Here is a 14,815-nt window from a genome sequence, read left to right on the forward strand (position 1 = left end):
AAAGAACACTATAACTATAAGTTTTGTTTTAATTTGAAAAGATACTTCTACTGTAACGTTTGTTTAATTTAACATGAAACGGACATTTTACCTGTAAGGTTCGTTTAATTTCACATGACATGGGTACTTTTATTGTCATATTTCAAAAGACACTTTTACTGCAATGTTTTTAATTGTTTTAATTTGACATGTCAAAGGACACTTTTACCATAATGTTTCAAATTGTTTAATTTGACATGAAAAAGGACAATTTTACTGTAAGGTTTGTTTAACTTGACATGCAAAGGACATTTTATTATCAGGTTTCAATTGATTTAATTTGACATGACAAAGGAATTTTTTACCGAAAGGTTTGTTTTGATTTGACATAACAAAGACACTTATAGTCTAAGACTTGTTTTAACTTGACATGTTGACATGTAATAGAGCACTATACCTGTAACGTTTGTTTTAATTTGACAAAAGACACTTCTAGTGTCAGGTTTGATTTATCTTGCTATAATAAGGACACGTTTACTGTAAGGTTTATTTTAATTTGATATGAAAAGGACACTTTTACTCATTTGGTTTGTTTTAATTCGACATGTCAAAGGACACTTGTTCTGTAAGGTTTGTTTGATTTGATATGCAAAAGACTCTTTATTGTCAAGTTTCAATTGATTTAAGCTGGCATGTCAAAAGTCACTTTTGATGTAAAATTTGTTTTAATTTGACATAAAAAGGTCATTTATACTCTGATAATTGTTTTAACTTGCACATTTGAAATAACAATAAACCTGTAAAAAAAATTGAAAACAACACGTTATAAATTGCATTGCGCTTTTCTGGATTTACCTTCATCAGGAACGCTCGAAGCCGAATCTGTACATTTGTTTTAATTCGACATGTCAAAAGACACTTTTACTATAAGGTTTGTTTTAATTCGACATGTCAATGGACACTTTTATTGTCGAGTTTGTTTTAATTTAACATGTCAAAGAACATTTTCACTGTAAAGTTTGTTTTCACTTTATATGAAAAGGACACTTTTACTGTAATGTGTGTTTAATTTGACATGTAAAAGGAAACTTGTGCTGTAAGATCTGTTTTAGCTTGACATGAAAAGGACACTTTTACTGTACGGATTGTTTTCATTGGACATGTAATAGGACATTTTTACTGTAAATATTTTAATGATTTTAATCCCCTTATTATTCTAACCTATTCGATTATTTAGTAGTACATTTACATATATTGTATTTTTGTATAAATATATTATTTTTTTTCCAAATACAGTTTCAAAGATAATTAGGCAAATAACATCAAAACCATGGGACAGAAACGACATACGAGTTGTTAATTGCCTTATAGTTTTGGCTATAGGTAAGATATTTTATTTTACTAGAAACCAAAACGTAAATATAAGATTAAAAGACCTCTTGTGATTAAAACTGGTGAGTGTACTTAATTATATCTAAATATGCAGCTATCTCTGTAATGCTTTTTCTTGCATAAAAACGATTAAAATCATATGTGGAGTATACGCCATTTAGACAGCAAGCCAACAACACAAAACAACCAAAATCTATTCAGGGTTACATAAGGTATGTTTAAGTATGAATAAAATGTAACAGCTAACTTTTGGGCAATGGACTTACGGAGAAATTCGACCGTACCTTATTAAACATGCTGGGAACTCTACAGACTTCGCAGAAGAAAGACTGGAATTCCCACATAGCTGGACTCGTACATGCGTACAACTGTACTAAACAGACAAAACCTTGATTTTCTCCTTACTTCTTGATGTTCGGTCCATTCTCACGTTTGCCTGGGGACATAGCATTTGGAGTTGAGGATACTGGTACTAAGGAATAATCAACAAAGTACGCTGAATCCATCGTCTGAGGAAAGCATATGAACTTGCATCTCGTTCAGCAAAGACAGCACAAGGTCGACAGAAAGAGATATATGACAAGAGAGCCCGAGGAGCTATTTTACAACCTGAATGTTGTATACTAGTTAAAGTAGTCGCCTTCGATGGGAATCATAAGATAGCGAATAAATGGGAAGAGGAAACGTACAGAATTGTTAGACAGCCTAACATGGACATACCTGTTTACGTGGTCCAGAATGAAAATGGAGATGGACGTAAAAGAACACTGCACAGAAACCTCCTTCTACCAACTGGACATCTGCCTGGTTTTGAAGAGTCTACTAGACCTACAAAAAAGCCTGCACCAAATAAACAACCTACAAAGACAGTCCTTGAAAAAAAGAAAACGAACTCCGACAGTACCAAAGAGGAAACTGAAACAGAATCGGCCGAGGAGTCAGAGCAGGAATATATTATTTATTTGCCAGAGGGAGACGCACAGAGCAACACCAACAGTGATGTTGTACCTGTGGTAGATGGGCAACAAGATACCGTCAACTTGGCTGGTGACGATCAGACTTTAGCTGATGGTAGTCAAGAAAATGGTTTTGGACAAGACGTTATCCCACCTGCATATTTGAAAGATTATATCACCAAACAAGCTTTTGGACAAAAATGTTGGCTACAGAAAGCTGAATGGTTAACGAGACAACTGAAGGAAGGGATGCTTAGAGGAATGTAAAATAATATTACACGTACCATCATTGAGATTGTGAAAGAAGCATCATAATGAAATACCAGTTTCGAACGCCGATTACTTTATTTTTTCGTCAGAGGGAGGAAGAGTCGAATGACGGGAAAGTCATTTTTCCTACACAGGGGAGAATGAGATAGTCTTCTATTCAAATAATTAATCAGTCAAGGGATATTATAATAATATAGTTATCACATAAAAATGACAAAGTATTGCTATTTCATAATATTACAACAATATTATATTACATGTTCTGTATGTATGCTAACAGTATACAAAATAATCACCAGTATGTACTCATATGGACATGAACAATCAAACCTATGTGTTTTACTCAAGGTATAACAAAGCATAAGTATGTTTAAAAAAATATAATATGTATAAAGTCACATATTGAATTTCAAAATATAAGTATTACCCCATATCATTCAATAATATGACATGGTACCGTGTTCTACAACCTCATGGCTACGTGTGAGTCAGCCAACATAGATATCATATACTATCCCTGTATACAAAAATAAAAATAATAATCCTAACTGTGTTTGCAATTGTTCTGTATTTATCATATCAATGCACAACCACAACTACTAAGTTCCAAGTATGAACTTCTATGAGTGTAGTATAAATTGTGTATTGTACAATATCAAAAATGAACAGGTAAGTAATAACATCAAGTGATACTAAGTCAAGTAGGTATTAATCAAACATCTAGGTATGAATGTAAACAAGTACGAATGTACCTAAGTATGAATGCACCTAATTGTGCACAGAGGTGTAAGTTAAGTCAGGTATCAACTGTAGTGTGATGCTAGTATGTGTATGTGTAATCGAGTATCAATGTATCAATGTATGCTATCAACTGTATATATATATGCTAGTGTATGTGTAAACTTAATTTAACTAAGTGTGTGTAATGTTTAAATTAGAATTATGACGTGCTTCTTTCGCTTTGTAAACAACACCGTGATAAAATTCTCGATATATCTATACTTAGCGCAGACTCAGAGATGTGCATATTGGTGGCTGTTACTATTTACCTCCCACGTAAATCCACATTTATCTTAACCTATGTGCAACACTATGTCGAGTTGTGTTTAAATTGAAATTGAAAAAGAAACTACAGAATCGTTATTCCTATTATAATGCATAACAAAAAGAATCAATGCACAAGAGCTTAAAAAATGTACAAAAAATCAAAATAAAATAAAATTCCGCGAAATTTCATGAATGAAAACTCTCAAGCTGATGGTTTTCCGTTACGTATACACCCTAAATTCGGATAATATTGCATTAAAATGGAGTTTTGAGGTAGGCGTTGTTTCATTTTCTTTTCCATTGCATTATTTGCACATTTGTGGATTTCAGCAAGCTACATGGCGGCTCACTCCTTAGTTACGACATGTCAACTCTGGATTTGACTGTAAATAGTAGCCAACGAAAAAAAAGTGTTTGGGTTAAGAATTATGAGAATTGAACACATTTTTTCTTGTGCTTATTTAAGAAATAATTCATGTAAGACTTAGATTTATTTGAAAATTGTAGCTTTTATCTTACAGGGGGTAAAATAGAACAGCCATACACACGACAATCTTACCTTCGCTTCAGTTTTTTAATTACCGTATTTGTCCTATTAGAATCGAAATAATTCATGGAAGCCATAGATTTGTTGGACATTTACACATGGCCTAGGCCGTGATATTCGTTAATTTTATCCCTCGCTAACGCTCAGGATAAAATTCGAATATCACAGCCCAGGCCATGTGTAAATGTCCAACAAATCTATGGCTTCCATGAATTATTTCTTAAATAAAACATTAAAATGTATACAGGAATGATATATAAATGATTTACCTTCAAATGTAATTCTAATCTGCTAATATATATGCACAAATTATTCCACAATATTAACTTACGATAAATTAATTTCAAAATCACAATCACAAAATAACCAAGTTCTTTTTCCAAAATTCAAAGCGTTCGATTACTATTTTAAGTAACTTTCGGAACATATATAGTGAACTGTAGTGTTGTCTTTCTGAGTAGAATATAAACATCCGGTTGACGTAACACGCACATGTGGTCTTTTGTTGATAAACATAAACACGTGGTGGACATCTCATGTGATCACAATAAACCATTTTCCGGTAACACGTGGTAACTATTAACATCGTAGATAAAATCATCAGATTGCTCCATAGTCGTGATCTGTGCTATCAAACACCGGTAGTGGGCGCCAAATATAATAGCTGACGTTTGGGCTTCATATAAAAAAAAACCATTCATACCAAAAATCATTCACTCTATGAAAATATATCAGAAATATTAATGAAGAAGTAAACAAGAAAAACTCACGTCAAAATGTCAAGTCTATCATTTCAATACAATAATGACTATTTTCTATAAATTCTCAATAATTTCAATGGCAACTGGACATAACCATCCGTCTATGTTCGAATCTATTAGTCCTTCTAACTCAAACAAAGAAACTCACAACTCAGCTCTAAAACTTAAAACCAACTAATTAGTTTACTTGAAATCCAAATAATCATGAATATTCACCAAATACGTCAAAAATGTATGGAAACGTTTCAATGTAATCAAAATTTAGAAAAGACAATATGTTTTGTAGTTTTATATTATAATTCAAATATACAAAAAATAAAGAGACTATCACATATGCATTGCTATCATTCAAGACAGTAAGTATTAGTTTTTAAATCTTTTTTATTTGCCCTCGTCGATTAGTTGATGACTCGTTGGCGTATAACCCGCATCTTCTTTAATTACTGTACAATATTTATAAGTTTGATAACGAGTGAGAATTTGATATCGCTTGGTATCAACTCGAGTTATTTTATTTTAATATAATAATAAACCAGAGTTCATCGAGTTTATTTTCACTATCTATATGAAATAACGAGAGTTGATATCAATCGATATCCAATTCTCACGAGATGTTTAACCTATTTCTCTTAGCACATACTTACAACTTCTCGTCCAATCGAATTGCTTGAATGTCCCTTCTAAGTTTCATAGTACATACATACTTTTTCCGTGTACTAAGTACATGAATGAACACAAGGGTAGATTTCATTGATATGAAAAACACTGGCACTGGCATTTGAATATGATGATGTGTTCAAAATTTAAAACAAGATGTTTGTTATTAGTTTTCACGTTGATTTTTATACATCCTGCTATTAAAATCCTTGCTTTTAAAAACTATTTTTGACAATTACAAGTTTGTATCATTTAAATAAAGAATAACAATTATGGTCTTTACTACCTTGATTAGAGAACAATGCTTTCTTAAAATTGTGATAATTTATCATCCATGCAATTACTTTGTACACAAAAAGTATGTGCTATGAAACCTTGTGAAGGGAAATTAAGGCAACTTGATGATGAGGTTTTTAACTTTCTTAAGGAATTTGATCCGTTTCATCTAGAATTGAAAACCCGTGATAATGTCTGAAGGGAAAGTGCCACCTTTATCTTTATTTTGATCTATTACTAGTTGCTTTTTAATGCCTATACGTGAAATTGAAGAATATTATAAAATATTTAATTAAAAGCTTCTAATGCAATTTATTTATGTATGCCTGTTTTTCGTCAATTTATTATGTCATCTTACCAAGTAAAGAAGTACATGTAGTAAAACACCGCTCGATATCAAAATATACATACTTACATCAGCAGCTACCATCTTTTCATTTTGGAGTCAAGGGCCCTTTAAAATCACATATTTGTATGTGTGATTGACACATAAACCGCTATTTTCCTAATTCGTGTTTGCTGCATTAACAAATTCATGATAAGTCTAATTCGTCAGGTAACATTCGGGGGAAAGAAGGGCGGGTTGTGGTAACGACGATTGGAGCATATCCGTCGTTAAAGGTTTAACGATCATCGGTTATTTATCCGGACAATACTCAACACAGTCCTCATGATTAACCCCCAAAAGGAAAGCATGGCGCATCCTATATATATTACTATATCAGACGCTGGCAAATGAACACATAATTGTTGTTACATGTAAGGAAGTCCAGAATTTTTTTTATATGAATTGTTTATGTTAGCAGGTAATTTTTCTGTTTACATATATTTACACATCCGTTACTAAGCTAGTAAACTATTAAGCTTTCATTCGCATGTCCAATTTTGCAATTAATAAGCTTTTCTATAATACTTTGGATTTCGAATTTCGAATTTAAAACTTTAAAGACTAAAGTAGAAGATGCGATAAGACGACTTTTCAGTTGGAAATATAATGACAAAGTATAAAGATTACCTCCCCATTAAAATCTGAAATCTTGATCTTTTCAATGTTTGTCTAGTTTTAACAAGGACGCTGCTACTTGTATGTTCACAAGAAAACATTCTGGTAAATAGGAACAATAAAATAGATTGAAATGAAAACAAACTTCCCATATAATGTTATCATTTTCCTCCTTAAATAGAAAACGACGAGTACAGCAGTCTACACCAGCTTCGTGTAAAATTGGTTTAAAATTTTGCTATGCAAATAAATTCCTGGAGTACCCACTTCAATGTGTTTTTCTTCTGGCTGTATACCTCTCTCGAACTTGCCAATTATCCTTTTATGTATTCAGCTAGATCATAGAAGTTCAGGACCAAATACCAAAAGAATCGATTGATATGCATCAAAGATTAACATTTTTAGATTAAGCTACTAAGTAAATTCAAACGAACCCTATCCCGATGTAATCATTGAATGTGAAAAACATCGATACAATGTACGACTAATTCTTAAAATTGAACAAAATAGTACAAATCTTTTAATTGATTATCTCCTTTGTGAAAATATTAATTTTTTTTATCGATATAAAGCGAAGATTCATAGTTTAAAATGCACTTTTAAATCATTATATTCACGTAAAGATATTATTTCCAAATTTTAAGTTCACATGAGAGGAGCAGACCGGTGTACTCGAAAACTTAGATGAGGAAAATGTGTATAGTTTTGGAAATTGTAACATGCTAAGGACTTATGTCACTATGTGGAACACACCAAAATTGGTGACCGGAAAGATCTTTATAATTTGTATGTGCATAATTTTTTTTTTATCAATAGGCAGCAAAGATTTACATTTTTTTTAAATTTCAGTTTCACAAGCTCCTAATGCAATTATCTCGACAAAAAATGAAAATAAAGCATCATGTATTTGCATCCATATTTCTAATAAAACTGTTTAACAAATAGTTATTACTTTCTTTAAAATGTACGATTGTTGTTTAGAAATAAGTTTTAATCATCATTGTTTAACTATTGACTTTGTCGACATTTTCTTTAAGAGTTCTTTTTCTATTGTTATCGCGACATCAGTTTTGCCACTGTTGTTAGCCCATTGAATTCGAATATTAGAATCATCAAAAATCGATCATGTACATGCAATATCACTCATATGCTAATAAGATATTAGTCTTACAGATATTAGTATTTATAGTTTGAATTTTGTCTAACATATTTAAGGCTTAAAACAATACGTGCAAAAATATCAAAATCTGCCAAAAAAGCCTTATTCTGAGATTTTATATTAATATTTAGATATGATCTAACACTTTACCCAAAAAGATATTTTGATACTTATGTTTTGGACATGCCACAAAAAATCAGAACTATGGAGAACACTGAGTGAATGGATTTATAACAATTATCTCACTTAATGTAAATATCATTTATGTATATATAATTGGAAATTTAGAAGAACAAGAAAGTTTGATATAAAAAAAATCTTTATACTGTTGACACGATTCTTTGTTTTTTAGAACAAAACTTAGTGAAAATCAATTAAATTTTATAGGAATTAGAAGTTTTCTTCGAGAGATTTTCTTTAATGAAAGATTTTTCTTAAATAAGCAACTTGACATTACCAGTATCTGCTGGGAGCCATGGCTTCCTATTTCAGAATAGTTATTATTAAATCAACGTTAGGTGAAAAAAATAAGTACATGTTATCTGGATGTGGATATGTAGATATAGAAAAATATCAGCCCGCGAGCCAGAATATGAAGCTAAATGTCGAGTGAGCGTAGCGAACGAGCCATTTAGCTTCATATTCTGTCGAGGGGGCTAATATTTTTCAATATCTATACAATCCACATTCAAATAACATTTTTATCATCTTTCAAAGCAATGTTTTTTATCAAAATTTCCTTTTTCAATAATTTCGCGGGAATTGTTATTACCAGAGTGTCTTTGTTATTACTCGGCAACACACGTCATCAAAATATTAAACCGCGGATACACCTTGTGGCCAAAATACGCAGAGTAAAATATTCCCATTAACTAGAGGAAGAAAAATGTTTCGTGTTCATGATAATGCATATATGAGAGTATAATATTTGAAGATGATACAAAAAAAAAGAAATATTAAAGATTATATTAAAAGATCGTAGTATTTCATATCACCAGAAGAAGAAAATTTTTACTCGCTGACTGCTGAACAGCATACGCTTCATAAACAAATACCAGAAACGCATCAAAATGCTGTTTGTTTTCAAGACTAAAAGTACACATATATATTTAAGTAGTCGTAATTCGTAAAGGAGAAGTTAATTTGAGAAAGACAGATTTATGTTCACTATAAATGGTTTTAATAATTTAAACTGCCACCCCCGCATTGTTGACATTTGTATCGCTAGATTGATCTCAATACAGGTCAGATCAATAGTTCAAATTAGGTCAAATAGTTCAGTTCTGAAAAAAAGTAGTCCAGGCAGAACTTATCAAGACTGCCGTCGACACCATTTTATCAACATCTCGTTTCAGAATCATTGAATGTAAAGTAATTTTAGGAAAAAAGAAATGGTTCATTGTAAAATATGTACTGCAAGTGTAATTTATTTTATTAAAAGAATTTATTTGGTGACTTATCACCATTACAATACAAGGCAATATGTTGGGAGAGTTTGTTGATAAGTCCTGCTCACTTGATAATGTCTCCTCACTTGCACATTGTTGCTCGCGCTAACTGGATACGAGTTTTACAGATATGTTGAGGAAGCTGATATAGCGGTAGGGAAGGATGATAATATTTAGTTAAGAGATGTTGTTTTTTTCCATAATCCACTTTGTTTGTTTTTTTTTTTTTTTAATATTTCGTTTTTTTGCCGGAAATTTAGATATGATCCGGGTAAACAAAAATATCAATCAGTACACATCCAACATCCAATGAATTTAGAGTAAACGAGAGGCGAAAGATATCAAAGGGACATTCAAACTCATAAGTCGAAAATAAACTGACAATGCCATGGCTTAAATAGAAAAACACCAACAGACAAACAACTGTAAAGAGTACACAAAACACAACATGGAAAACTAAAGACTGAGCAACACGAACCCCACCAAAAACTGGAGGTAATTTCGGGTGGTCTTGAAGGGTAAGCATATCCTGCTTCATATGTGGCACCCATCGTACATAAATGTTGTCAAGAAGAACATTTACGGCTTTAATCATCGCATCACACCTTCAGTAAGTATATCTAGCATATCTACCTTTCTCATTCGAGAAAAAGGCTTTATATGACTTGCAGCAAATAAATGTGCAATCAGATTTATTAAAAGACCAATTAATTAGATAGGAAAACTTTTATTTGATAAGATTGTGTGGAAGTGCAGTATAAAGAGTGGAAAAGTCAAAACTGTCAACCGAATTACTAGTAAAAGGACCATCAAAAACAGTAATTCATCTAAAACATCCAAAGAATTGTGTACACTCCAAAAATGATTAATTCCACTATTTTCATATGTTTTATTACAAAAATTTATGATAAGTTCTTCGATAGTAGTTAAGGAACTCGTTAAAAGCACCATAAGATAATAGTAGAACACTTACTAGAGGCCGTGATGAAACGACATTTTACGGGTTTTTTGTGTAGTTCATGTAACCAATACATAGTGGGACCTTTAAATGTTCAGAGGAGGCCTAAAGCTGAGCTGTGGTAGTCACATGATCATTTTCTATATGACTCTCTGTGGAGCGTACGGCCTTCAATGTAATTGAATGTATAATTTCATTCTTAAGGACTTCCATGTAGTTTGTTATTGTGATGTGCCGTGGCACCTTTGTCCAAGGTTAGAGGTTAGGGGAGGGTTGTTGCCTTCAAACATGTTTAACTCTGCCACATTATGTATGTGCCTGTCCCAAGTCAGGGGTTAGTTTTCTCAATTGTATTGTTTCATATTTTTCATGTCGAGGTCTTTTATAACCAACTATACGGTATATGTTTTCTCATTGTTGAAGGCCGTACGGTTGCCTATAATTGTCTACATCGACTTTATTTGAACTTTGGAACTTTGGTGTATAGTTGTATCTATGACAATCATACGGCATCTTCTTATTTTTATATTCTACAGTGGAATAGACAGTATTGAATCAAACAATCCATAATAAGATGGAGTCAATAAGGCATGTATAGAAAAGATCAGAGAGATTGGTGCAAAACATCTAAACAGACCAAAAATCTGGCTGCGTCACAAACACGAAAAGAACATTTAAATGGGAAAGCCGCGAAGAACGAAGGATATAAAACAGAATATGCTATTTAATTAGACTTCGACAATTATGATATGGGTAAAACTACCATACTTTAACATATACGGCTAAACTTTTTTGACGTTTGAACCAAATAGTTCCTTTTGTACAATGTGCATTAACGTAATTTTATCTTGTCTTATTACTTTCGCAGCCTTTGTGTCAAGTCTGATAATAAAAGGACATTTTATCGACCAAAAGACGACTAGAGAAAGAAGAAATGTAGATAGAGGTATAAATTTCAATAGGTTTTTTGTATTAGGAAATAGTACCTACAAATGATAACTCTATTAAACACGGATACCATTTTATTATTTTATTTGGAAATTTAGGAAAAACAAGAAATGATAAGATAAAGAAATTAAAAATACTCTTTACAAAATGCTTTATTTTTGGAACGAAATTTTGTGAAAATCAAGTTAATTTTAGAAGACTCAAAAATTATCTCAGTGAAAAATACTAAAATATTAAAAAGGAATTTATTTTTTTGTTAAAGTAAGCCTTTTCACATGGCCATAATCTTCTGGAACACCTGGCTTCTAATACTAGAATAGTTTTTACTAGAAGAACTTAGCATTACGGTATTTAGCCTTAAAAGGTAAAGTAAATTTTAACCACACCACCATCTACATGTATTTTCTATATATTATATTTATATATGTTTTTCTATCATTGTTGTTTTGTTGTTTTTTGTTTCGTTTTTTTTTTTTTTGTTTTTGTGCTTATAACTAGATATATGTTTTCCGAATTCTATGTGCTTGTAAAAAATTTACGAAAGAAAACCATTCTTGCTAAGTGTATTGAATTATGTATGTAAGACACATTTTCGTTGTGCATATATGTACTGTTTATACAAAAAATCCATATTCTGTGTTTTTTTTCTTTTTTTTTTCCCTCTCCTTCCTTATCTAAAATATAGATTATTCTTTATCAAAAGATACTATGGAAACAATGAATATATAATAATGTAGTAATGTATATTTCATCGTCTAGATTACTAACAAGTACTAACCAATTCTATTTATAACATACTGCTAACTTTCAAACGAGGGTGGAATAAATAAGGTACCGTTATTTTCTGTACCCAACTAGCAAATTTTCAATAGAGTATGATGCAATTAAAGTACTGTAAAATTATCTTAGCTACTTCATTCCTACACAACCGCACCTTTTTCTACAAATATTAGATAATAAACGCATGAAAAAATCAAGTGGGCAAACAAATTTTAAGAAATGTTGCTTTTGTAGCAATCCCAAATTATCGAGAAGAAACGCAACCTCAAAACCGAGACAACCTACCTGAAAACACAGGTAACGAAGCGGTAAACACCGAAGACCCGCGTATGTAAGTAACACTCACATATATATGTATATATAAGAAGTCTGTCTTCTTTAAAATTGTGTATCCAATACTTTTCTCTGTATAAATAAGACTATTTGTTGCACTTAGGATTGAATCAAAATATTGTGCTATGTATTTTTTGGGGACAAGAAAAAACCCAATGATTGACTGATTTGTTGTGTATACTTTGAGAAATACAAGTGAAATGAATTGACTAACACTATGTTGTGTGATAATGCAGAACTTTTCCCCTTTTGCATTTTCGACGAAAAAAACTCTGACATCGAATGTAAATTTTAAACATAGCTTTTAGTAATTTCGAGTACTATTGGATTAGTACTTTGTGTCTTTTGTCTTATTGTCAGTTTTTGTGCTTCGTGTCAATATGACAAGTCTGATTTTTACAGCGTTTTGTTATGTTGCGCCGGTATACCACTGTCACAAAATAAGGAAAAAGGGTTTCAAGCGCTCGCAAACCTGTTTTACTCCGCCACATTATGTATGTGCCTGTTCAAAACCAGGAGCTTGTAATTCAGTGGTTGTTGGTAGATGCTGGCTGTCATATTTGATTTTCATATATTTTTTTTGGTCATAAATCGGGCCTTTTTTCTTACTTGAAACATTTTACTATTAGTCATGTTGGACCTTTACTATCTTTCTTTTACTTATTGGTTTTGCTAATTGTTGAAAGCATTTCGGTTACCTACGATTGCTGACGTCTACGTCATTTGTTCTTAGATGGACAATTGTTAATGGGCAGTCATATCTTATTTGCTTAAAATGAAAATCCTGTTGACCTATTACGCATAAATATCATATGACATTCAACAACGAATTATATTAGAACTATATATACTATAGGGTGTTATTCATTTTTACAACAACCGGTGGTAAAACCAATGCAAAAGACGGATGCCTCTGTGGTATGTACAAAAACGCAGTCACGTGCTATCGGCACTGGGAGGTGAAAAACGATGTCTCGTGGACATTATTGAATCCGTGCAACAATTATTTGACGGTTCCGTAATTGACCTGATGCAAGACATAATGTTTACTCCTATCATTGATACCTTATTTTCAAGTGGCAATCTGAATTTTCCACCCTTATCTTTTTCCACCAACGCAACATAATCTACATTAAACATTTTTTTATCTCGTCCTGAACATGCATGAGTATTTGTCACTAGTAGATAACAATAAATGACAGTTTTACTTTAAAATAGTACACATAACAAAATCTAAACCTTACACTGAAAGCAGAAAACTGAGGTCAAACTAATAGTCATTCTATGTAAAATCGTTGATCAAACAAATATGAGGGACAAAAAAGCATGTTTACTGGATGTTTCTATTAAAAAATTTCTGTTTTACTTATTTGTGTCGTTGAGTTGCTTAATTTTTTTACATATACTCCGTATTCTTTCTATTCATATCAAAAAGTATCGTTACATTTAATACGAGCCGTTTTCCTTCAATAATTGATAGCTTTTATGTTTCCAGGCAGCAACTTAGAAATGAGATGGAAAACTTCGAGGAAACACTTTTAAAATGGGTTGCGAATAGCGAAACTGCCATTAAAACTTTGCAAACCTTGGCCGAAGAACTCAATGTACATTTTTCAAGAATAAGAAAAACTAAGATAGGTGGTTCGGCAGCGGGTATTGTAGGCGGTGTGTTGGGCATTGTTGGTCTTGCACTGACACCAGTTACATTTGGAGCATCGCTTGGTCTGTCTATTGCAGGTAACATAAAATTATAATGTATTATATATAATTTCTGTGATATGACTTCTGCTGCAGTGATCAAAGAATTTAGAAGAAAAAAAAAAGATATACGTATAAAAAATGAAAGACAGCGTTAAATTTATAAACAAAATACTTTAAACATCTTAGCCAGGCAATTAAAATCCATTAGTCGAAATTACAAAGAGAAAAAGAACGCAATTGCAAACAAAAGGACACATACTTACACTTCACAGAAAACTATATATTTAGAAATAAGTCCAAACCAAACTCAAGGATGACATCCAGAAGGGTTATAAGTTCCTGCTCAAATAGAGCAGCCGTCGTGTTGCCATGGCAAATCAAGATTCGGTGATAAGTCACAGTTGATGATGTCAAGTGCTAGGAAATGACATTATTTTGTCTTAACAGTTATTGCTTGGATTGTTTTGATTGTGTAAGATATTCTAAAAATAACCGTGCAATATCATTTTTCTATCTTCTGTTTTCAGAAATCTACAATTGAAAATATTATTAATTTGTATATTTAATGTATTTTGACTAATTTCATTCGTTCAGGAATAG

The 14,815-nt window shown here is 31.9% G+C and overlaps 1 protein-coding gene across 1 annotated transcript in view; it reads left to right on the plus strand.

The window, feature by feature from the left end:
* LOC127707338 (uncharacterized) overlaps positions 1-14,815 on the plus strand; it is a 43,126-nt gene that overhangs the window by 16,409 nt on the left and 11,902 nt on the right. The window contains exons 3-6 of the mRNA XM_052211851.1: positions 1,276-1,362; positions 11,322-11,399; positions 12,416-12,512; positions 14,010-14,251. Of these exons, the coding sequence (XP_052067811.1) occupies positions 1,276-1,362; positions 11,322-11,399; positions 12,416-12,512; positions 14,010-14,251 (504 nt within the window). The remainder of the gene's footprint in view (positions 1-1,275; positions 1,363-11,321; positions 11,400-12,415; positions 12,513-14,009; positions 14,252-14,815) is intronic.

This window comes from Mytilus californianus, unplaced genomic scaffold, assembly GCF_021869535.1.
Source record: "Mytilus californianus isolate M0D057914Y unplaced genomic scaffold, xbMytCali1.0.p SCAF_65, whole genome shotgun sequence".
NCBI classification, from domain to species: Eukaryota; Metazoa; Mollusca; class Bivalvia; order Mytilida; family Mytilidae; genus Mytilus; species Mytilus californianus.